This window comes from Pipistrellus kuhlii, unplaced genomic scaffold, assembly GCF_014108245.1.
Source record: "Pipistrellus kuhlii isolate mPipKuh1 unplaced genomic scaffold, mPipKuh1.p scaffold_m20_p_17, whole genome shotgun sequence".
NCBI lineage: Eukaryota > Metazoa > Chordata > Mammalia > Chiroptera > Vespertilionidae > Pipistrellus > Pipistrellus kuhlii.
The window spans coordinates 16102232-16125570 of NW_023425482.1; the positions used below are offsets into that span (position 1 = coordinate 16102232).

Consider the following 23339-nt stretch of genomic DNA (forward strand, 5'->3'; position numbering starts at 1 on the left):
ACTGAATTTACTAGTCCTCTGGCCCCCAAGTGTGTTGGATCATCTGTCTTCAGCATACGTTACTCCTGAGTGGCCAACTTTGAGAAGTTAAAGATGTAAACAAAATCAAGAGGGGGTGCTGTCATCCTGGGAAACCTTACTATGTCATCCTTTGTAGGCGTCCAGATGTGTGCTCTGCAGCAGATGCTGAGATGCCCTTTAGAAAGGCTGGGGGAGGCCCCAGGGGCATGGCTGATTGCTTCCATTACGTCAGTGCAGGACTTGTTAGCAGCATCAGTGGGTTCCCCTTCCACCTGTCTTCTTGTACCTGGATATTGAGCAGATTCTGTTACTTTATTCAAGTATTAGATTACCTAATTTTGGGAGCAAAACACACGCAGGAACCATGAGGATCTGACACCCAGGAAGCAAAGGAGTAGAAGCACTGACTGCATAGTGCATGCTCTTGTTGGAGCTTCATGCAGGGCAGCTTGCTGTGTGGATTTTATTCCCTAGATATTTGTCCCTTGTGATTTCTTGGGCTTATTTTGACATACTTTAGTACATACCTTGTTTGCATTTTTTATGAACTAGACTACAAGATGTGTTTATTAATTGTTACAAATGAAGTGTAAATGTGCACTGCCTTTTCAGGATGTGGCAGATAACCAGATAGACTCTGGGGACCTGATGGAGTGTCTGATACAAAACAAACACCAGAAGGACATGAATGAGAAGTGCGCCATTGGAGTCACCCACTTCCAGCTGGTCAGTAACACCGGGCAGAGCCTTTTTGTCTTGACTGCTCTTGTGAAAAATTGTTTTCTCCAAATGCATGCCCTATTTTGACTTGTTCTCAATAAATGTGGTTTTTTTCTTGCTGTGGCCAGATGCTTTGTTAGGATTCTGAAAATTCAGTAATAAATACAGTGGACCTCAGTTCTCGAACTTAATGCGTTCCTGAAGGCTGTTCGAAACGAGAAATGATTTGTTTGAAAACCAAATCATTTCCTCCCAGTAAAAAGAATATAAATCGAATTAATCCGTTCCAGACCCTCCAGCGAATACCTGCTTTAACCTTTCTTATATATAGTACATGTCTAATGTACTGTTTAATCTATTAAAAAACAAACAAACACATCTTTTCAAGTTTGTCAACTATTCCCCATTAGCTTTATTTTTTTTCCCTTTTAAAAAAAACTTTATTGTTCAGATTATTACAATTGTTCCTCTTTTTCCCCCCCATATCTACCTTCCATCCGATTCCCATTTCACCCTATGCCCTTACCCCCCCACACTGCCCTCATCTATAGGTGTATGATTTTTGTCCAGTCTCTTCCCGCATCCCCCACACCCCCTTCCCCTCGAGGATTGTCAGTCCACTCCCTTTCTATGTCACTGATTCTATTATATTCACCAGATTATTCTGTTTATCAGGTTTTTTTATTCACTTGATTTTTAGATTCACTTGATAGATATGTGTTTGTTGTTCATAATTTTTATCTTTACCTTTTTCTTCATCTTCCTCTTCTTATAGAATACCCTTCAGCATTTCATATAATACTGGTTTGGCAGTGATGAACTCCTTTAGCTTTTTCTTATCTGTAAAGCTCTTTATCTGACCTTCAATTCTGAATGATAACTTTGCTGGGTAGAGTAATCTTGGTTATAGGTTCTTGCTATTCGTCATTTTGAATGTTTCTTGCCACATAGTTTGGCCTGCATAGTTTTTGTTGAGAAATCAGCTGACAATCTTATGGGTGTTCCCTTGTAGGTAACTGTTTTTCTCTTGGTGCTTTTAATATTGTCTTTGTCTTTTGCTCTTGACATTTTAGTTATGATGTGTCTTGGTGTAGTCCTCTTTGGATTCCTTTTGTTTGGGGTTCTGTGTGCTTTCTGGACTTGTAAGTCTATTTTTTTCACCAGTGGGGGAAGTTTTCTGTCATTATTTCTTCAAATAGGTTTTCAGTACCTTGCACTCTCTCGTCTTCTGGCACCCCCATAATTCTGATGTTGGTGCCCCCTGATTGTGTCCCTAATGGATCTGAGGATTTGTAATCTGGATGGTCCTACTCTGACCCCTGGGTACACTGGCTCTTGGATCTCCAAGGATGTACTAATTTAGCCTTTGCCTGAGGCCACCCAGCAGAAGCAACAGAGAGATCTGCAGATTCCTCTTATTTGATTGGGTTTTGGAGGTTCCCAGATGAGGCCCAGCTGTGAAGCAGTGCAAGCTGTTTTGGGGCCTTTGACCTTCTTTTGGATGTCCTAGGTCTCACTGATTCAGCTGCAGTTTGTTAGGTAAGTTTAGATTTCAAAGGACCAGGCCATTTAAATGCAAAAGCCTCTGTGCAAAGCTTGAATGAGATGGAGTCTCAGGGCGGAGCAAGCAGCAATTGCTGGTCCTCACCCCTGCCATAAGAGGCTCTTGGGTCTCAGTGTTCTGCAGTAATCGCTGCAAGCACCTCTGAGAAAAAGCCACCCTCACTTTTCGCCCACTGCCAGACAGTCCAGTTTTTCCCTGTATGAGTCTGGATCCCCAGAGTCTTATCCAGGACTGGAGTTGAGAGCAATCGGAAGCTTGTGTCTCCCTGAGGATTGAAAAAGCCAGCCGAGTACTCAGTTGCCAACCCTCTCCACGTGTGTGCCTTCGTATCTCTGGACTTGACTTCCACACCTCATTTGAATCTCAGTGTGCTTTTCCCCTCCCGTCTAGTTGTAGAATTTCCACTTAGCCAGCCTTCCTGTGGTTCTGAATGATGTCCATTTTGTCGTTTAGTGGTTGTTTTGAAGTGGTTGTGCGTAGCACAGCAACAAGTTCAGGTGTTTACCTATGCCGCCATCTTGGTTTCTTCCCCCCATTAGCTTTAAATGAATCATTTTAGCATTCACTCCAGTGGTGTCTTTCAGGTCAGCATGCAGCATCTTTGTTTGTTCACGTATTACTGCCTCTGAAATGGTTATCACTGGCTAACTGCTTTTTGTTTATCAAAATCCACAACAGTTTTTCTACCTCTCCAGTTGTCTGTGATCATTGTTTCTTTCACACCATTAGTAATATTAGCATTCTTTTTCTTTTTTTTTTAATATATATATTTTATTGATTTTGTACAGAGAGGAAGGGAGAAAGATACAGAGTTAGAAACATCAATGAGAGAGAGAGTCATTGATCAGCTGCCTCCTGCACACCCCCCACTGGGGATATGCCGGCAACCAAGGTTCATGCCCTTGATCGGAATCGAATCTGGGACCTCAGTCCCCAAGCCAACGCTCTATCCATTGAGCCAAACCAGTTTTGGTAATATTAGCATTCTTAATGGTCTCTTTATGTTTTAAACTGCTAATCATTGCTTTCCCCAGCAACAAAAGCATTCTCTCCTTTGTTTGTTGCCTGAGAGACGCTTATTGTCATGCGGAGGTACCAGCATAAAAGGGTGAGACTTTTGTTAATAAACAACTTGGTAGAGAAGTGAGATGGGAGGATTTCTAGAAGCACGGTTTGACTGTATGTAGTTGGTACCCTTAGAGAGTATGTATCCCATTGGGGATAGAGGCAGTAAGGAGGCATTTCCTGCTTCAGTCACATCCCTTGCTTTCATGATGTATTTTAGCTTTTCCTTGAACAGTATCAGTGAGACCTGCTGTTTTGGGTCACTGTCCATTGCAGCAGCCCAAATATGTATCAATACACTGGGCTCAAAGCCTTTTTCAAAATTTAATCATGTTACCCAGATCTGTCATAATAAGAAGGCTAAGTCACGCTCTTCTTTGTTACCACATGTCTAACGGAAGTGTTTCTGGTAAAGCAGGCATTTCCTTGCCAGGAGGATGAAGTTCAAACATCTGGGTAAAATTCCCCTCTTCTGGGGCATATAGCCTTTGACAGATGGATTCAGGGCCTCTGGGGTAGAACAAACAAACGCTGCCCTGTGGGTGGACTATGTTCTGGTAAGAGACAGATAGTATCAGGAGAACCTATGAAGAACAATAATGCATGAAAGGGTTGGAGGATGAAGGAGACAAGGGACTGCAGAAGGAGGTAGTTGAGTAGAAACGCCAAGGAAGTGACAGAGAAAACCGGGGGAGGTCGGGGAGAAGGGTCCTCTGGCCGAGGGACCAGCATGTGTGTGATTGGAATGGCAGGGGGCTGCTGTGCGTGCAGCAGAGGGAGGAACGGGGAGGTCAGCAGTTCTCGGAGCCCGTGGAGACAAGGACAAGTCACGCAGAGTCCGGAAGGCTGGCTTCTGCAAACGCTATGAAAACAGTGTCGCCCAGCACTGCTGGTTAGGACTTGCCCCAGAGCTTCTGACTTTCTTTTTCATTGTTGTTTTTAGGTGCAGATGAAGGATTTTCGGTTCTCCTACAAGTTTAAAATGGCCTGCAAAGAGGATGTGTTGAAACTTTGCCCCAACATAAAGAAGAAGTAATGCAGCTTATAATTGGTTCATTCTGCTTCTCTAAAATCCCTCTTAGCTCCTGAATGAATATCCAAGATGTCAGGTGGCCTCCCGCTGTCTGGTAGCCCAGGGGAGTGTGGCCAAACACTGCATTGTCTGGACATCATCTCTATAGCTGCTGAGCCACCATTGGTGGTGGTAGTTCTGATTGGGAACCCCAGGGACTAAAGAAGCATTTTTTAGTTTTCCCAGATGGAGGTTGTGTACTTGGGATCAAGTAGCAGTGTGACAACGAGGTTAGCTGACTTCCTCCCGACATAATTCCACTCCGTCATCTCTTCAGGGAGGGAGTGGCTTTACTGAGTTAGAGATACAGTGAAAAACAGAACCTTATTCATTTAGGAACTGCATCTTAATGAGGGAAGTGATGAGTTTGTGGAGCAGGACCACCTAAATCCTTCCCTGTCATTCTTTGCAAAGGCACATTTCTATTTCCCCTCATGTAAACCAAGTTCCCATTTTGCTCAGGTTTCTATACTTCTCAGGAATGAGTTTCACAGTATGGACATCCAAGCCACGGTCCAAGTTAAGAGCAGCCTTCCTCTCTGATCACATGTTTTTAACAAAATGCGTGTTAAACTGTCCTTGCCTCTGTGGCCTCCCTGCCTGTCGGGAATATAGTCAGCCTTTGGGCTGTGGCCCAGCTTTTATGACATATACAGTCAAATTGCTGCTTTGAGAGCTCTGATCACACAGACTAAAGAAAAGGCATTCAAAACAGGGTGAAAGGGTCAGGAGTTGCGGGAGGGGGTGTTGCTCCCGCCTAGCCCAGCGCTCCGCCGCCTGCCCTTGTGTGGCTGCAGCCAGCCCCAGCCTCCTCCTCTCCTCGGCAGGGTGGACGTGGTGATCTGCCTGAGCACCACCGTGCGCAACGACACTCTGCAGGAAGCCAAGGAGCACAGGGTGTCCCTGAAGTGCCGCAAGCAGCTGCGCGTGGAGGAGCTGGAGATGGTAATGCCTCCACCAGAGCCTCGATCCCAGAAGCCCCGGGGCCAGGGAGAGGAAGTGGGTGAGGGGCGAGGGCTAACTGAAAGATTTTAGCCACTGTTGTGCTAAAATTTACTGTATGGCAGCTTCTTGTTTTACTTTGTATTTGAATGAGAAAAGATTTTTACTGTGTGAAACTGAAAGTCCCGAGCAAGACAAGAGTTGTAAGCATGCAACACAGTCATTGCATAGTGATGTCCGAGGGATCAGGGGTCTCTCCTTTCACTCTGCTGTCCTTGCCCCAGCTTCGCCATGAGGCCGCTTTCCCTAGGATGGCCGCCTGCAACCCTGGGCTCCCTGCCCCAAACTCATCTCTAGCAGGAAAGTAAAAACAAGAGACACCTCCCCAGCATGAAAAAAAGATCTTTCCCCCTTCAATTCGATCCTGTCAGTTTGAGGTCTGTGCCCAGCCCCTGACCAACAGCAGCCTCCAGGGGAGTGCCAGGCACTGATCACCCGGGCGAAGTGGAAGTCGGCCACACCGTGCACTGTGAGAGGCCGTGCAGCTAGTTAGGGCAGCACTGAGACCAAGTCTCCGTCCTCCTGCCACTTTGCTGTGTAGACGTGGTTACCAGACAGGATCCAATAAAAAAAAAATATGTAGGACATTTGACATCTCCAGCTCAGAGTGACCTCCCTTTTCCATGCTGGTTCCCCCTCCTGCAGACAGAGGACATCCGTCTGGAACCGGATCTGTACGAAGCCTGCAAGAGTGACATCAAGAACTACTGTTCCACGGCGCAATATGGCAACGCCCAGGTAGCTTCTTGTTCGTTTTTAACTGCAGAAGTAATGTGAAGGTGACACGTTACTTCATTTATTGTGTGTGTGTGTGTGTGTGTGTGAAGGTGACATTTTAAAAATTAATTCTTCGATGGGATAGGCCTCATCACATCTGTCCCAATCTAATCATCCGTTCACGAGTTATGCCAGACTTTTCCCCAAGTTTCTCTTTGTCTCCTATTTATTCTTTTTTCTCTCGGTTTCCATGTCTGCCTAATAATCTCTTAATGATCCTTCATATGCCTCATCCTCTGAATAGCTTTCCCAACACTCTGCACCTCTATAATTAGTTATTCCCTCCCCATGTTACCATTGCAGTTCTTAACTAAAGGTTACACAAGTATCACCTCAGAAACTTTTTTTTTTAAATACATGGAAACAGGGACCTACCCAGAATCATCAAGAATGAAATGCAAGCAAATAATTTTTTTTTAGAATAGTCCAAGGATTTATTTTATTTCTTTCCATCACCATTTATCCCCTTTATGCCCTCTTCCACCTCCGCCCCCAGCTCCATGCAGTCACCACACTGTTGTCCATATCCTTAAGTTCTCTCTCTTTTTCCTTTTTTGTTCAATCCCTCTGATCTCCCCCTCTCCCCCATGTTTTCCCAGTAACTCAACTGCCCCTTCTATTCAGTAGTTCAGGCATTCCCATGGAGCTTTCCTTTGAGATAGTGACTTCATTGTCTTCTTGTTCCTGGTGGTGTTGATGCAAAGTCTTAGGGCAATCTGAGTCTCATTTCTATGTAGTAATTCTGCCTCTGAGTTTTCTCTTTATCTTTAACAATCTGTATTTTCACTATGATATACTTAGGTTTTCTTTCTTTCTTTTTTTTTTTTTTTTTTACTTCTTTATTCTGGTTGGCTTTCAGTCTCAGAATTCATGCCATTCTGCTGTTTTCATTCTCCAGATCTGCAGTTGATACTTTTCATAACCTGTTCTTGCTTATCATTTACCACTTCCTTCTGTGTTGTTCTGAGGCTATTAAACAATATGTTTTTATTGCACTGTTACCTTTTCTCTCCGCTGTTTGATGATTCTTGATTGTGCCTTGAGAATTTCACCCAAGTCTTGTGACTTTATGCTATAGCCCTGGCTACTGCAGCTTTCCGTCTGCTTCTTTCACAGAGGATAGGAGAGTCAGGATATACTTAATTCACTCCCATAAACCCATCCTGTGCTACTTCCTTTTTTTGTAAAAAACTTAACTGTTGACACTATTACAGATGTTCCCATTTTCCCCCCCTTTGCCCACCTCCACTCAGCCCCCACCCCTTCTTCCCTCTGGCCATCACCTCACTGTTGTTTGTGTCTGTGCATTACTCATATATGTTCTTTGACTAATCTCTTCGCCTCCTTTCATCCAGTTCCCCCACACACACTCCCTCCCCTCGGACATCTGTCAGTCTGTTCCATGTAATTATGCCTCTGACTCTAGTTTGTCGATTTATTTTGTTCGTTAGATTCCACATATAAGTGAGATCACATTTGTCTTTCTCTGACTGGCTTCTTTTACTTGGCATAATATACTTTATGCTTTTATGTTAATCCATTTTATTTTTTACTCTGCTTATTTGTTTATATGAAGTTTGCACTGTGTGGGGTAAGGATTGGGTCTAATTTATACAAGGCATCTAATGCTATATTGTGTTGTGGTAAGAGGTGAGTTGAACTGAACCTCCGGCCTTTGCCTGCAGTCTGGTCAGGTTATTGCTCCAGAGAGAGCCAGAGAGCCTCCTGTGTGCTTCAGAAGGAATCTTGACAAGATCAGCTCGAGAAGGCAAAGGAATCCAGGAATCCTGAGTAGGGTTCCTTCCTTTTAGAGCTCAGTACAGTCTGCTATTCATCCATTATTTTTATAAGGTTGTTTTACTATAACTCTGAAGTTATAAATCTATAAATATAATTCTCCTTGTTAAGGGAATCATGATTCCTATTACCTAGGAATTAGAAATGGAAGGTACTTGGATAGAAAGTGGGGATGTACTAAGATCTGAATGCTTCAATCAGAAGACATGGGTTTTCAATCCTGGCATACCCCTTAACTTGACCATTACTCTTACACCCTAGATTATTGAATGTCTGAAAGAAAACAAGAAGCAGCTGAGTACCCGTTGCCACCAGAAAGTTTTTAAGCTGCAGGAGACAGAGATGATGGACCCAGAACTAGATTATACGCTCATGAGGGTCTGCAAGCAGATGATAAAGGTAAGAGGTCCAAAACCAAGCACTAAGCACAGGGTGAGTAAAAACGACAGCATGAACCTCTTTAAATGTCAGAAAATTCATGTGATCTTCCCGCTTCCATTGTTTATACACGTGGTTCTCAAAGTCTAGTGCCAGACCAGCAGCACCAGCACCCCCGGGGAATCTGCAGGTTCCTGGGCCCCACCCCAGATCTGCTGACCAGACTGGGAGTGGAGCGTCTGGTGTAAAGCTCCCCAGACGATACTGATGTATGGTCAAGTTAAAAAACCCCTGAGCTAAGATAACCAACCTCACTTAGACCTGAGCCACGAGTAACTAGAGATCTAATGAATGTTTTGGGGGCGACTCGTGGTGGTATACTGAGAAAGCCACCATCAGAATGTCCTGTCATTAATTCAACCACCGTCGAAAGGCTTTCCATTTTAAGAGTTTTTTGGTTCATTTACTTCTGCAGTGAACATTCGCTGATTTGAGAACCTAGACATCAGTTCCTGGATCTGTCCATATATACAGAGATTAAACTTAAGGTTCTGACCACTTATTTCCGCTTCCCGTTAAAATAAAATGCTACTTTTCAACCTATTGCATTTCAAAGAGAATGGTGAAAGTTAGAGGTCTCTTTTGGTGGGCCTGATAGAACTGAGTCCTCTGTAAAAGTGGAAATAATCAGGGTTGGGTTTGTAGAAACTTGATATTACTTTTATAAAGATTAGTCACCAGTTCACATCACCATATTCAGATGTCAGTATACTAGAATTAGCAGGTAGAGAAGGAATTTTTTACTAGTCCAAAATGGAGCTCTGACTTCAAGGACACTAACCAGCATATAGGGACTAGCCTGTAGTTAAGAGATAAACCAGATGGTCCTTTCCATCCATCCCTGTTCACATGGGTTAGTGGACAATTCCTGAATTTCCCATTGGAATTAGGTAGACATTTGGCCACCTGGTACAATTAAATTTATGCTTAATAATATTTAAGCTCGCTGAAACAGGTTTGGCTCAGTGGATAGAGCATTGGCCTGCGGACTGAAAGGTCCCAGATTTAATTCTGGTCAAGGACATGTACCTTGGTTGCGGGCAAATCTCCAACAGGAGATGTGCAGGAAGCAGCTGATAGATGTTTCTGTCTCATTGATGTTCCTACCTCTGTATCTCTCTCCCTTCCTCTCTGTAAGAAATAAATTATATATATATATATATATATATATATATATATATATATATATATACATTTTTTTTTTTTTAATAATAATAATAATAATGTTTAAGCTCATGAGATGCCACATAAGGTAACAGCCACGAGGGTAGGAAATCAATCCTCTGTAAACTAGGAAACAAACGCTGAGGTAGGAGAAAGAAATGTGAGAGCTACAGTGGAAAGTAGGATAAGAATAGGGTCTTGAGGTTGAATGCTTATTCACACCTAGTCATTTCCTTTTACCAAGTGATACCTCAGGCTGCTTCTGTCATAAGCTTCTCAACAGATGTTTGAGTAATACATGTGATGCAGATGGTGTTAATTGCCATGTTTGAATAGCTGTCTTTATAAAACTTTGATTCTTTGCAGAGATTCTGTCCAGAAGCAGATTCCAAAACCATGTTGCAGTGCTTGAAACAAAATAAAAACAGTGAATTGATGGATCCCAAATGCAAGCAGATGATAACCAAGCGCCAGATCACCCAGAACACAGGTAACATCTTGGCTTGGCTTTCTTTCCTGGTCCCGCACTTAATGGAACTGAGTGGGTGGACCCATGCCTCATAAAACTGTAGGTGTTTTGTTGCTTGGGAATTTTCAGGGAGAGCTTGGAAGTAAGCAAAAGGGCTTAATCCTCCCTTGAATAGTATCCAGGAGAACAGAATGAAAGCCATGGGAAAGAAGAGGCTGAAAAAATAGAAAACTGGCTCTGAATGGCTTACAAAAGAAATCAGGGCTAGATTTCTTGAAAAGTCTAGAGATTTATTAAAACTTCTTGCATGTGGCGGGTGAGTATATGGGTCATTTATTTTAGAGCAGAGAAATTGTTATCTCTCAGTTAACCTTGTAACTAAATGGCCAAGGTGAGTTGGATATTCTGTTCTCAGTATTTTCAAAACTAACTGTATGGGGAAGGTTGATGTCTGCTTGATGTTTGTGAGGACTGCTCAGAAGTTCAGTCTCAGACTCTGAGCAGCTGCTGCCCCGTAGACAGATTCCTGATTTGTATGAGAGCTCAGTGTATAGACATTTATTGAATAAACACATCAATGGTTTATTTGTGTTAATTAATATAATATGTCCCTTTTTGGAAGGTGGCTCTCTAAAAATGTATGAATCCAGTTGGAATATTTTATCATGTTCTTAACACTTTCTGCTCTAGATTACCGCCTAAACCCTGTGTTAAGGAAAGCCTGTAAAGCCGACATTCCTAAGTTCTGTCACGGTATCCTGACTAAGGCCAAGGAGGATTCGGAACTGGAGGGCCAAGTCATCTCTTGCCTCAAGCTGAGATATGCTGACCAGGTAGGTTGTCCCGGGGTCTCCACAGAGGCGTGTTCAGGGAGCCGCCTCTGTTCCTGGCAGTGGTTCTCGTAGAAGGCCCCCCCGCTCGCTCCTACTGCCTTTTCTACGCCCTCCCAAGTCAGGGCCAAGGAAAGAGCCAAAGTTGTCTAATAGCCTGACACATTCTCCCTTTGTCACATGTAGCGCCTCTCTTCAGACTGCGAAGACCAGATCCGGATTATTATTCAGGAGTCTGCTCTAGATTACCGACTCGATCCTCAGCTCCAGCTGCACTGCTCAGATGAGGTAGGATTGGGGTATGAAGCTGGTTGCGAACAGAGCTGGTCAGAGAAGTTTTCATTGGAGAAAAGTTCCTTAGTCTCTTTCCCTGAGCCCTGACTCCAGGGTTAGTTGAAGGGCCATCATTTAGGCTCTCCGTGGTCCAAGTTCCTGGTTCTCTGTAAATCGGAGTTAGTCCTGTCACTATACACGGCTGATTCTGTAGTTCTCTATTAAACAAAAGCATTCTACTATTATATCTCTACATGTAGTTTGTTCTTCCCTTCTAGAACCCAGAACACCCTAAGACTTGGCAGGAAGATAGACATGCTCTTATAATAGCTCTGACAAAGTGCTGGTCCTTGGAAATCATTTGCCTTCCTAGCTAGAAAGGGCTGAGTGAAGAACCTTTCAAATTATGTGAACTTGAGGGGGTCATAGCTAAAAATACTTCGAACAAGCTTCCTCAGACCTGTCCAAAAAGATTAAGTTTTTAATCTGTGCTGTAGGCTATGTTTCCTGACCCCTCTGTGTGTGTGTGTGTGTGTGTGTGTGTGTGTGTGTGTGTTTGAGTTGTGAATCTGGGTTGACCCTGAACCTCTGGAAATGTGAAGCATTTGCTTTTAGTGTTTTTCTTGGCTGCATAGTTTTCCTCCTGTGGATCAGGGATTATCTTTGATTCTAGTCCTTGCGCAGTCCTGGGACAATCTGTCTCAGGTCTCAGGATTGACAGCATGAGATCTGCATGTTGGCTGATTTTTGACTCTGTGGCTGTCCTTGTGAAGGAAAACGGAGCCTGGTATCTCGTTCTGGAGGGAGGAGGAAGAGGAGGAATCTGTTTGAGTGGGGCTCTGGGCACATGTGTGGGAGGATCGCCAGATCTGCTCATTTCAGAGATGGAGGTTCCTGGTGAGAGTGTTTTTGTGTCTCCCGGACAGATCTCCAATCTGTGTGCCGAGGAAGCAGCAGCCCAGGAGCAGACGGGTCAGGTGGAGGAGTGCCTCAAAGTTAACCTGCTCAAGATCAAAACAGACATGTGCAAAAAGGTAGCCACCGTCAGCAGTTCCCCCACTTGCTTTCTCTCCTCTTCCCCTTTGTCCTTTTAATGCTGTATTCTGCACGTTTCGGTGATAAAATCTAAACCTTCCTTTCCAGAATGCTATGCTGTTCTCTCTTACCAAACTTTATATGATTCTTGACCATTAATGGCCTATTACTTAAATATTCTGTTACATGTGTTAATTATTTGTGAATGTCTCATTTACATGACTAGGCCATTGTTTAAAGGGCACTCTGAGTGGAATACCAAAGCAAAATGTCAATTCCAATATATCAGTAGTAAGTGCATTGCATTCATAAAAATCAATTAAACTAAAAATTTAATTCATTTCAGAAACAGCACCTAAAAACAAATTTATCAAAATATGACTAAGCCTACAGTATATTACAAAATTGAAAATTTGACCTTTTTAAAAAGCGTTATCTTTTTTTAAAAGTGTTTCGGTGGCCTAGCTGGTTTGGCTCAGTGGATAGAGTGTTGGCCTGCAGGCTAAAGGGTCCCGGGCTCAATTCCAGTCAAGGGCACATGCCTGGTTTGCAGGCTCAATCCCCATTGTGGGGGCATACAGGAGGCAGCCAATCAGTGATTCTCATCATTGATGTTCTTTCTCTCTCTCCCTTCCTCTCAGAAAGCAATAAAAAAAATATATATTTTTTAAAAGTGTTACAGTGAAGTCATTGTTGAGTCCATATGAGTATTGTGTGCAAATATTTTCAGGTACTAGAAATATTTCCAATTTCTTACAGTCTTAGTTCACTAATAGCTAAATGAATATATTTCCCTTTGTCATCCATTGGTCTCATCTAACTTTGAAGAGGTCTTTTTGGCAATATTTGAGTTTTGTTTTTATTGTTTTACAGGGACTACAGTCTTTATTGAGAGCAAACTAATTTTTATTTAACAAATCATTACCAGCCTGGCATTACCTCCTGTGATCTCATCATATTAATTGGAGGGTTTGCAGAGTTGATTACACTTCTATTACGTTTATGTCTCTTGCTCAGAACTTCTTTAAACGAAAATAAGAATCGTTGTTGCAGCAGCGTTCTGCGTTGTGCATTACTTTTCCCTTTGAGGATACTGGAGGAAAGTGAAACATTTTGCAGACGTCTGCTTTTGTTTGGGAATTTTCATATAGCATATCACTCCGATTTTCAGAATTCACATTTTCTGACTTCTTAAAGTAACAGAATACCTGTATTACATCAATGTGAATACTAGCATTTAGTATTTAATAATAATGTCAAAAATACAAATCTGATCTTACAAGCTCCTGCTTTGTTTAGCAAATAGCTTTTCACTCACTAGGTAGGTCCCCAAGTATATTTGTTGAATTAAGTTTTGTTGGAGCTGACATGCCCCGGCAGTGTGGCTTGATTGGGCATTATCCTGTGCACCGGGAGGTTGTTGGTTCAATTCCCTGGCAGGGCATATGCCCAGGTTACGAGCTTGACCCCCAGTAAGGGTGTGCAGGAGGAAGCAGATTGATGCTACATTCTCACATTGATGTTTCTCTCTCTCTCTCTCCCTTTCTCTCTCTCTCTCTCTCTCTCAGAATCAATAAACTATTCTTTTTAAAAATTGGATACTGGCCGAAACCGGTTTGGCTCAGTGGTAGAGCGTCGGTCTGCGGACTGAGGGGTCCCAGGTTCGATTCCGGTCAAGGGCATGTACCTGGGTTGCGGGCACATCCCCGGTGGGGGGTGTGCAGGAGGCGGCTGGTGGATGTTTCTCTCTCATCCACGTTTCTAGCTCTCTATCTCTCTCCCTTCCTCTCTGTGAAGAATCAATAAAATATATTTAAAAAAAAAAAATTGGATACTGAAAGTCTGCACTCTTTGCATCATCACCACATTACAGCCTGTCTCAGAGCAGGCTGTTGTCAACCCTCAGATATCTCTCCTTGACTTCTTTGTACCTGAAGTATTTGCAGACAGATCTGATGCATTGTCTCCATAAAAGCTCCTTCTGCAATATCCTTCCCTTCCAGGAGGTGTTAAACATGCTGAAGGAGAGCAAAGCAGACATCTTCGTGGACCCAGTTCTTCACACAGCGTGTGCCCTGGACATCAAGCACCACTGTGCAGCCATCACCCCCGGCCGCGGGCGCCGTAAGTCCGTGTCCACGCCGACCCCGTCTGAGCCGTCCGGGGAGGAGCGGAGGCTCCCCCCAAGACGTTAGTGGCAGCGACTCTGTCCTGTAGCTGCAGCTCAATCACAGGCACATCCTCTGAGCCTTTGTGGCAAAATGAGCTTTGGAGTAAGCCTGCGGTTTGAGCTGATCTCGCTACAAAGGCTGTGTTCGGGAAAGCAGAAGTCAGGCCGCCATCACAGATCTCTTTCCCGTCTTGTCCAGCCTCAGCTTCCTCCGTTTCCCCGGCAGCCACGTTAGGCTCAGTGCACACACTCTGTATGACGTAGAACCCGGGCAGGTGGGCAGCTGTTTCTGTGCCACGTGTGCCCAGTAAACACAGGAGAGATTTTAGGAGAGACTGGACAGTCCATGTTGGGGAATGAAATATGTTCCATGTTACATCTTGGGTCAAGTTTCCTAGAATGGATTTAACTTTGTTCAACAGATCTGAAGTCTCCGGTGGTTAGATAGCCTTCCCCCTAATTTTACGGAAATCTCTCAGTTCTGTAGGGTTTCAGCCTGTTCTCATCCCTTTCCTTCCACAGAAATGTCCTGCCTCATGGAGGCCCTGGAGGACAAGCGGGTGAGGTTACAGCCGGAGTGCAAAAAGCGCCTCAATGACCGGATTGAGATGTGGAGTTACGCAGCGAAGGTAATGGCCGAGAGCAACTGCTGGAGTGGCCACCTGGGCTGCCAGGTTCCCGGTCTCTTCAAGGCACTTCGCTGGCTCTCTGGTCTTTGTTGTGAGGCCGGCAGGAAGCGAATTAGAAAAATCTGCCCGTGTACCTTTGAGCCTCCTTCGCTGTTCCTGAGCCTGGAACTGCCTTGCTTTCTTTGCATTGGGCTGTGTCTGCTAGGGTTTGCCAGGGCTGGTACTTTCTGCCCTCAGGGGCCCACAGCCCACCACTGAGAAGTGAGTCACCCAAAGGGAGGATGTGACTTAAGCCGACTGTGCAAGAGAAACTAGACATCATGCCCGTGAGAAAAGGAAGATGTGCAGCCACTCCTGCTGCAGCTTGTTTTTCTAATTTTGCACAGTCACTTGGAGCACAATACGTATGTGAGACAGCCCTCAGCTAGCCTGGAGCACGGAGAGTCATAGACGGAGAGAGGATTAGGGCACTGGTGAAAGTGTGTGGTACCCAGGTGGACTTGGGCCAGGGATGGGGGGATTTTTCCTACAAAAACTCAAACTCAGTGAGAAGAATGGTTACAGTTCTTCCCATATGTACATTGCCTTGTAGTTCACAAATCACTTTGATGGATATATTACCTCATTTAAAACTTGAAACCTATGAGGTAGGTGGAATGATTATTCTCTCACTTTATGGTGGAGGAAACTGTGACTTCCTAAATTATGACTTGCCGAAAGCGAAAAAGTCAGGTTTCTAGATCCACGCTCTTTCTGTCTCCCTGCGCGGCGATAGACATTCCTTCGATGGAGAGAGGACACAGGAATCCTTGGCCAGTTCTTCCTGTCACCCGTGTGCTTAAAAGTCAAGGGTAACAGGCAAACGGGAAAGACCACAGAAAGTTTCCATACATAGACATAAAGGACCATCACTGTTACAATAGCCAGGGGTTAAGCACCTGTTACTCCTGCTTGGACGTCATTGGTCAGTTGAGGTGGCAGAGATTGGAGCTTCCTCACTGGTTTGCACTTGTATCTTCTAAGAATTGCCACTGCTGCTTTGGGTTGACAAGTGCTGGTGCTCAGATTGCGTTTATCTGAAGCCTCCTGCTCTGTTTTGTGTACATGGGCTGAGCAAAGAAGCAGTCCAGACATCTCTGGGCCAGCCTTTTCAGCACCCAGCCAAGGTTAGTGTGTGCCTGGGGAGCCTTCCGGGTCTGACTGCCACAGCAGCTCCTGGAGGGGCGCAGCGAGGAGGACTGAGGGGGGAGCTTGGTTACATGGTCACGTCCACAGTGAGGACGCGGGGAAGTATAGTCAGTCCCTGTCCATCACGTTTGCATGTTACTTTTGATGTGGGGAGTGCTTATGATATAATAATGAGTGCAAACAAGTCAAGATAAAGAATTAGCATATAACATAATTTGAATTGTTTTTTAAAAGGCAGCAAATATGAGTAAAATGAATCATAATACCTAAGAACCTGTGACCTATTGCAAGTCACTAAACCACCTCCACGTCCTTGGGCCTCTGGGTTTCCATCTACAATATGGGATAATAAAACCCACTTGTGAGCCCTGACCGGTTTGGCTCAGTGGATAGCGCTTCGGCCTACGGACTGAAGGGTCCCAGGTTTGATTCTAGTCAAGGGCATGTACTTTGGTTGCAGGCATGTCCCCAGTAGGGTGTTCAGGAGCAGCTGATCGATGTTTCTCTCTCTTCGATATTCCTAACTCACTATCCCTCTCCCTTCCTCTCTGTAAAAAGTCAACAAAATATATATGTTTTTTAAAACCTCTTGTGAGGTGGTGTGAGGGCTGTTTGTAAGCATGTTGAGCCCTTTCCAAGGCCCAGCGCATCGCCCAGTCCTCAGTGGGGCTGTTAACTTTGTTGGGGGTAGTGATTGCTGAGATGAAACGGGGTCCCCCCCTCTTTGAATTTGGCTGTATTTTCGAATATTTTTTTGTTGTTTTTGTTTTATTTTACTTTCTTAACAGTTCCTTTATTTTTATTTTTAAATTGAATTTGTTGGGGTGACATTGGTTCACAAAACCATACAAATTTCAAGTGTACAACTCAATAAAACATCACCTGCTCACTGCGTCGTACACCCATTCCCAAAGGAGTGCCTCTTTCCGTCCCATTTATCCCCCTCTGTCCACCTCCACCTGCTCCCTCCCTTTCCCTCTGGCTGTCACCACACTGCTAACTGTGTCTGCGTGTTATATATGTGTGTGTTTGGTTTTTTTTTTGCTTAATCACTCCACCTTCTTTCATCCAGTTCCCCAGCCCTCTGTTTCTATTTTGCTCTTCAGTTTATTTTGTTCATTAGAGTCCACGTGTAAGTGAGATAATACGGTGTTTGTGTTACTCAGACTGGCTTATTTCACTTACAGAATACTCTCCGGGTCCATCTAGCCTTACATAGCAGATACATAGAATGTCATGATCAGAGAAAAGGAGTTGAAGCTCTTGTCCCTTGCCCTCGCTCCTCAAAAGAAATGGCACGAAGTAAGCTAGGAACCAGGTCGGGCTCGTTCGAGCTCGCAGCACCCAGCCCGGTTCCCTCAGAGGGTGACGCTGTCGTGTCGTTCCAGGTGGCCCCCGCGGACGGCTTCTCCGACCTCGCCATGCAAGTGATGACCTCCCCGTCCAAGAACTACATTCTCTCCGTGATCAGCGGGAGCATCTGTATATTATTCCTGATCGGCCTGATGTGTGGACGGATCACCAAGCGAGTGACACGAGAGCTCAAGGACAGGTAGAGCCGCCTCGGCCGCCGAAGGAACTGCCTGTCCAGGACGTAGTTTGTACAGCCCTCCTGTATAGCGAACCCACTCACCTCGTCCTTCTCAGAGGTTCCACCGACAAACACCCGTGTCAGAGCAGCAGCAGGTACCACTGCATCGTCCCATCTCAGACCTCACCCACGTCCTGGTGTCCCTCCTTCCGACCGTCTGCGCAGCATCAGCCGCCGGCCGCTTTGGTTATCGCCGTTGTTGGCAGACATAGGTTTACCTGTAGACAAGTCTCTCTCATGCCAATGGAACCACAGGTACTTCCAGAACCAACTCATCTGACCTGCAACTCAAATGATTTCTTTAAAAAAAAAAAAAATCACCAAAAAAAGGAGAGAAATTTTTAAAGAAAGGAAAAAATGTATATAGTAACACACCTCCTCCAAGCTTGATTTGGGCAGTGGGTTCTTCCTTCCGTGTGACTGTGTACGATGAAGACAGGACGTTAAAGGGGAAACGCACCACCCAACATGCTACAACCGGGATGTCTTGCTCATTTCTCAAAAGCACCATTGGGCCATGCCAGGGCCACGGACTTCACCAAGTGGTGGGAAACCACTAACCAGCCAACTTCGGATCCTGTTTTCTTCTGCTGAAACAGTGATGCCTTCCAGTTTCCACCCTAACAGAGCCACTGCTGGTCAAGACCCCACTCCATGGCCATATGTATTCCTACGATCTCCTCAGCTCCGTGAAGTGGAGCAGGAGGCTCTGTAGGCCAAGGGCAAATGGATTGGTGGGGGGAGATCAAAACTCTGTGATGCTGATCTGCACTGAGAGGTGGACCCGGGTCCCCAGGCAGCAGAGTCCCAGTGCCCTCCCTCAGCCAGGCCAGTGCGGGACTCGGCTGCCTGGGATGGCCCCTGCTGGGGCAGCGGGTGCTCCAGAAGTCCTGCCCGGAAGCAGCGCATGTGGGGGCGGGGCTCGGGGCAGGAAGGAGGAGCCAGGGCTTGGTTAACTTTGCTTTATGTTGCAGGTCAGGTCAGTGGCTTAGAAAGATGCAGCCTGGTCTCAGGTGTGACTGCAGTCCAGCCCGACCTTTTTGCAGGCTCCGAGCCACCTTCCTAGACAGCCCCTTTATGCCTCTACCTGGAGAGGGCGTGGAAAGTTCTTACATTAAAAGATGGAGACTTTTCTCCATTCTTCTTCCTTTCTGTCCGTTTGCTGCGGACACCCAACGGTAGAAGGCATTGGGTAAAGGTTATACTTTGGTGATTTGTCCGTCTTTTCAGAATCTGAGCTTAATGGGAGCAGTATTCCTGGCCACCCTCCCTCGCCCCGTAGTGTGCAGGTGGCAGGTTGGAGTGTTCAGAGGGAGGATGCAGGCATCATGGTTCTACCCAGCACGGCTTGGCTGGACTTGGGGCATGGAGTCACAGTGGCTGCCTCAGAGGGCGGCGTGTACAGTAGGAGATATATTTATATAATATATATTTTATTAACCTGTTAGACGTCCACAAAGTGTTATAAATCATGTGCCTAAAACTGTCTGCATAGACCATGGCGCCCCTCCCCCCGCCCCTTGGCCACCATCCGTGTGTGCCGGGACCCACACATTCGTCCCCCCTGCGGTGTGTTCAGTACAGAGTGGTCAGTTCACGGGTCAGCTGGTCCACACTGCTCCTGGTCTGACCTGACTGACGTCTGTTTGATACTGTGGTGTTCTTTTTCTTTTATTTCTCCTTGCAACCTTTCCCGGAGGCAGTGGGTTCCAGAAGCCAGCTGTGTGTCGCCCCTGCCTGAGGGAGCCACTGCGCTGCTTGGTTCCTTCGGTCCTGCTCTTAGGTCTTCCTGATGCTTAGCAACTGAGACTCTTCCGTCTCGTAAAACTTGAAACTCTTGAATCTGAGCAACACCCCTACCATCTCCACGGTTGGACCAAATTGAGCTGGCCCACGCCATTTCCCCAGGGGTTCCCATGTGGGTGGTGGAGGTTGCTGAGGCTTGGGATCGAGAAGTGGGGGTGTCCTCTACACGCAGGCCCCCCTGACGTGTCCGGTGTTGTTTACAGGATGAGATTAACGTTCGCCATTTGGAGGGGCTGGTACCATCTCATCTCTGCAGTCTCCCTCCCTATTCATGTAAAACATCTCCATAGTTTAACGCCTCGATGTTTCTGTTCTTTCTGAGCTGAGACGATCTCCTTCGTTGTCTGCAGCAGAGGCGGGAGTTTGAGGGGTTTGATTCTTGAAACTTTTGTCGCCTTTAGAGATGGTGGGGATAGAAGGCATACTCTGCCTCTGCCCACAGTGGCTTGTAAGAAAGCATTCCCCTGGCCTCCTGGAGCAGCCTGAGACTCTGGGCTCTGAGACTCCGGGCGGGTTTCCACGCCCCGTGCCACCTGAGCCTGCAACCAGCTGCATCTATTCTGCACTGCACTTGGTGTCACAAAACAGATACACAGGCACCTCTGGGGTCAGCCTCCTGTCAGTAGTTAGTAAGTCAGCTAGTCTAGAATTAGTCAAGAAGAAGGGACCACGGCCCTAGGGGAGGAGCTGATGAAGACCTTGGCATTTATCTCTTCTGCTGTCCAGCCATGAACAATAACATAAGCAGCAGGTGGGGGGGTTGGCCGAGGCCAAGGCTCCTGGCAGCTGTTGGAAATTACAGTAGCCAGATAACTCTCCTGGCCTCACTAGCTCACTCCAGTGTCTCAGGGGCTCATAACTAGTGTGCTCCACGATATTCCAGAGGCATGGGGGGGCCTCCCGGGCTGGAGACACTGCGTACAGGCGGAAATCAGAAATCTGGGCAACATGTCAAGAACGAGACGCATCCTCCCTGTGCTGGAGCGTCTCCCGCTGAGGGTGGCTCCAGGAGGAGACTGTACCTGGTGCCCTGGCCCTGTACTATTCCTGCTGTCCCGAGAAGCCTGCTAGCAAGGTGCGCCGAGATGGGAGGCCTCCCAGAGGCTCCTGAACTTCTCTGGGGGACAGAGCAGTGCTGCTGGCAGGGGGGGAGAGAGAAACCAGATTGCGAGCCACATGCAGCTCTTTGGCCCCTTGAGTGTGGTGGCTCTTCCACAAAATACCACGGCCTGGGCGAGTCTATTTTGAAGAAGTGGCGTTAGAAGAAGTTTAAGTTTTAAAAATTTGGCTCTCAAAAGAAATTTCAATCATCGTACTGTTGATATTTGGCTCTGTTGCCTAATGAGTTTGCCGACCACTGCCCCAAGCCATCTGGTGAGGGACTGTTTGCATCTGGAGGATGTGACAGAACATTCCTGAGACCCCATTTCTTCCCGTATCCCGAGGTCACATAATAGGGTGGATGTTCTGGCCTCATGGTCAGGCCGTAGCGTCCATTTACAGCTGTGTCCGCTGTGTGCTGGCTTTGCCCGCCTTCTCCCGAGGGAAGAGGCACTCATGAGTGTGACTTCCGGAACTGCCTCCCATCCTCCCCGCCCCCAGGGGTGGTGCTGATTCTACCCCCAGATCCCCGGCAGTGATTCACCAGGGAGGGGAGGGGGCTTTCTGGGCCTCCTGTCTTAGCCGAGAAAAGGCCTTCACGTCCCAGTTCTTCCTCTGCCTCCCATAGGACTTACACTCAGTGAGCAGATGTGGAGAAGGAAGCTAGAACAGGTCCCCCTGGAAGCCAGCCAGCCAGTCTGACACATCCAACCTGAATTCTGGCCATAGAACCAATAGCAGAACATGGCTTTAGACTGCACATGTGTCAAACACAAGGCCCGCGGGCCAAATCCGTCCCGCCAGGCCTTGCAATGTGGCCCGCACCGCGCTGTCATCACTGCACTCCGCTGCGTTTCCATCACAATGACAGTTTATGACTGTTCAGTAAACCATTCGGCCCGCGATTTAGGCTGGATTTTAGATTTTGGCCCCTTCTCTGATTGAGTTCGACACCCCTACTTTAGAGGGATGTTCATTTGTATTTCAGGTTCTTGTAAATTGGGAAAACCTCAAGGATCCCTTTTATATCTCTCACCCTGTGTGCAGCCCCAGAGCAGTTCTGTAGAACGCACACTCCGATGCCCTCGCCTTCCAGGACACCCCTCCCCCCGCCCGGTCTGGGGCTCTGGCCAGAGCAGACGTTTGTCTGTCTGGTTGGCTGCTCCGCTAACTGCACTGCTCTTGTCCTCTCCACTAAGCAGCCAGGAATGACATATCAGGGCAACCAAGTCAGCAGATAAGTCATGACTCTTTGGTGACCGGTTCCCCCAAGCCAGTGGTCAGCAAACCAGCTAAAGAGCCACATGCGGCTCTTTGGCCCCTTGGGTGTGGCTCTTCCACAAAATACCACGGCCTGGGCGAGTCTATTTTGAAGAAGTGGTGTTAGAAGAAGTTTTAAGTTTAAAAAATTTGGCTCTCAAAAGAAATTTCAATCGTTATACTGTTGATATTTGGCTCTGTTGACCACTGCCCCAAGCCATCTAGTGAGGGACTGTTTGTATCTGGAGCACAAAGGTGGGAGGTCTGCTGGGGCTGGTGGTGGCAGGATCCTGACGGTGGTTTCTCCCCTCCTTTCCATCGCGTCGCACAGGTAGGGATGTTGGGGTATGTGCAGTAGAGAACTCTGCCTGGGCAAGGAGAACATTCAGATAGTGCCTGTGTATTCTGTTTCTGCCTTCCCCCCAACGTAGAATTGACACCTGGACCCAGGGCCCCGCAGGCCCTATGGCAGACAAGCTGGGGGCTGAGGCCAGACTGCAGTGCCCTGGACGGAGTGGCTCCTCCCAACAGCGCTCCCAGGTCAGCCCGAGCAGGAAAACAGACTGCAGCACATGCTGGATGAGATCGTAGGCCTTTAACTTTTTTTTAAGAAAGAAAGAAAGAAAGGAAAGGAAAATGAACAAGCCTCTTTTGTAAATGGCTTTCCTTTCTATGTATAAAATCCCCGCAGTTCCTTGTTTTTACATGTTCTTGCTGTGTAATTTTGAGATGTTACTGAGATTCTGAACATAATGTGCATTTTTTTTTTTCCTGTACAGATGAAATGGGAGAATTTAATAAAGAGTTTGCAGGTTTTTACTTGTTAAATCTTCTCTGTGGTGACTGGGCAGACGCTCCAACCGGCAGCTCCGCGTGTAGAAGCCTGTGGAGCCATGAGCGCCAACTGGGAACTTGTCACTGATGCCCACAGACCTTACTGTTGGGCTTTGGTATTCGTGGTTGAGTCAAGCAGAGTGAGACCATGGGATGTTTAGAGGAGAGACGGCAGTCAGATCTGGGTTTTTCTGACTCTCAGGCTGATGTGTTCAGAGTTATTCATCCTGACGTGTTTAAGCCATAGCCTGAGGCACCTTCCTGGGCAGGGCACCTGCCTGGACCCTCTCCTTACAGACACGGCACACGGATGCTGCCTGGTCTAGTGGCCGCCTCCCGGTGAGGTCCGGAGCTGGGCCGCACTTGTTTCCTGTGCCCTCCCAGTTCTGGGTGAGTGACCTCTGTGTCCTCCTTGTCGGGCCTTTTCTTTGACCTCTTCATTCAGCAAAGCTGATTTGCCTCTGAGTGCTTTAAAAGGAATAGCTTAATGAATTTGCATGGTAGCAAAGATTTACCTCGTCCCCTTGTCACGG

At 46.5% G+C, this 23339-nt stretch overlaps 1 protein-coding gene and 1 long non-coding RNA gene across 2 annotated transcripts in view; one reads left to right on the plus strand and one right to left on the minus strand.

Annotated features, from left to right (window-relative positions):
* The window catches only part of GLG1 (golgi glycoprotein 1), a 109044-nt gene extending 89025 nt beyond the window's left edge, over window positions 1-20019 (plus strand). The window contains exons 15-26 of the mRNA XM_036441014.2: window positions 634-747; window positions 4314-4402; window positions 5270-5387; window positions 6090-6182; window positions 8280-8417; window positions 9987-10110; window positions 10780-10922; window positions 11106-11207; window positions 12119-12226; window positions 14231-14351; window positions 14920-15026; window positions 17603-20019. Of these exons, the coding sequence (XP_036296907.1) occupies window positions 634-747; window positions 4314-4402; window positions 5270-5387; window positions 6090-6182; window positions 8280-8417; window positions 9987-10110; window positions 10780-10922; window positions 11106-11207; window positions 12119-12226; window positions 14231-14351; window positions 14920-15026; window positions 17603-17770 (1425 nt within the window). The 3' untranslated portion in view covers window positions 17771-20019. The remainder of the gene's footprint in view (window positions 1-633; window positions 748-4313; window positions 4403-5269; window positions 5388-6089; window positions 6183-8279; window positions 8418-9986; window positions 10111-10779; window positions 10923-11105; window positions 11208-12118; window positions 12227-14230; window positions 14352-14919; window positions 15027-17602) is intronic.
* LOC123652482 lies at window positions 197-22878 on the minus strand. Its single transcript, XR_006741853.1, has 3 exons — window positions 21673-22878; window positions 1759-1765; window positions 197-207 (listed from the first exon to the last, which is right to left on the minus strand). It is a non-coding gene; the product is annotated as an uncharacterized LOC123652482 (long non-coding RNA).
* Between the last annotated feature and the right edge of the window lie 461 nt (window positions 22879-23339).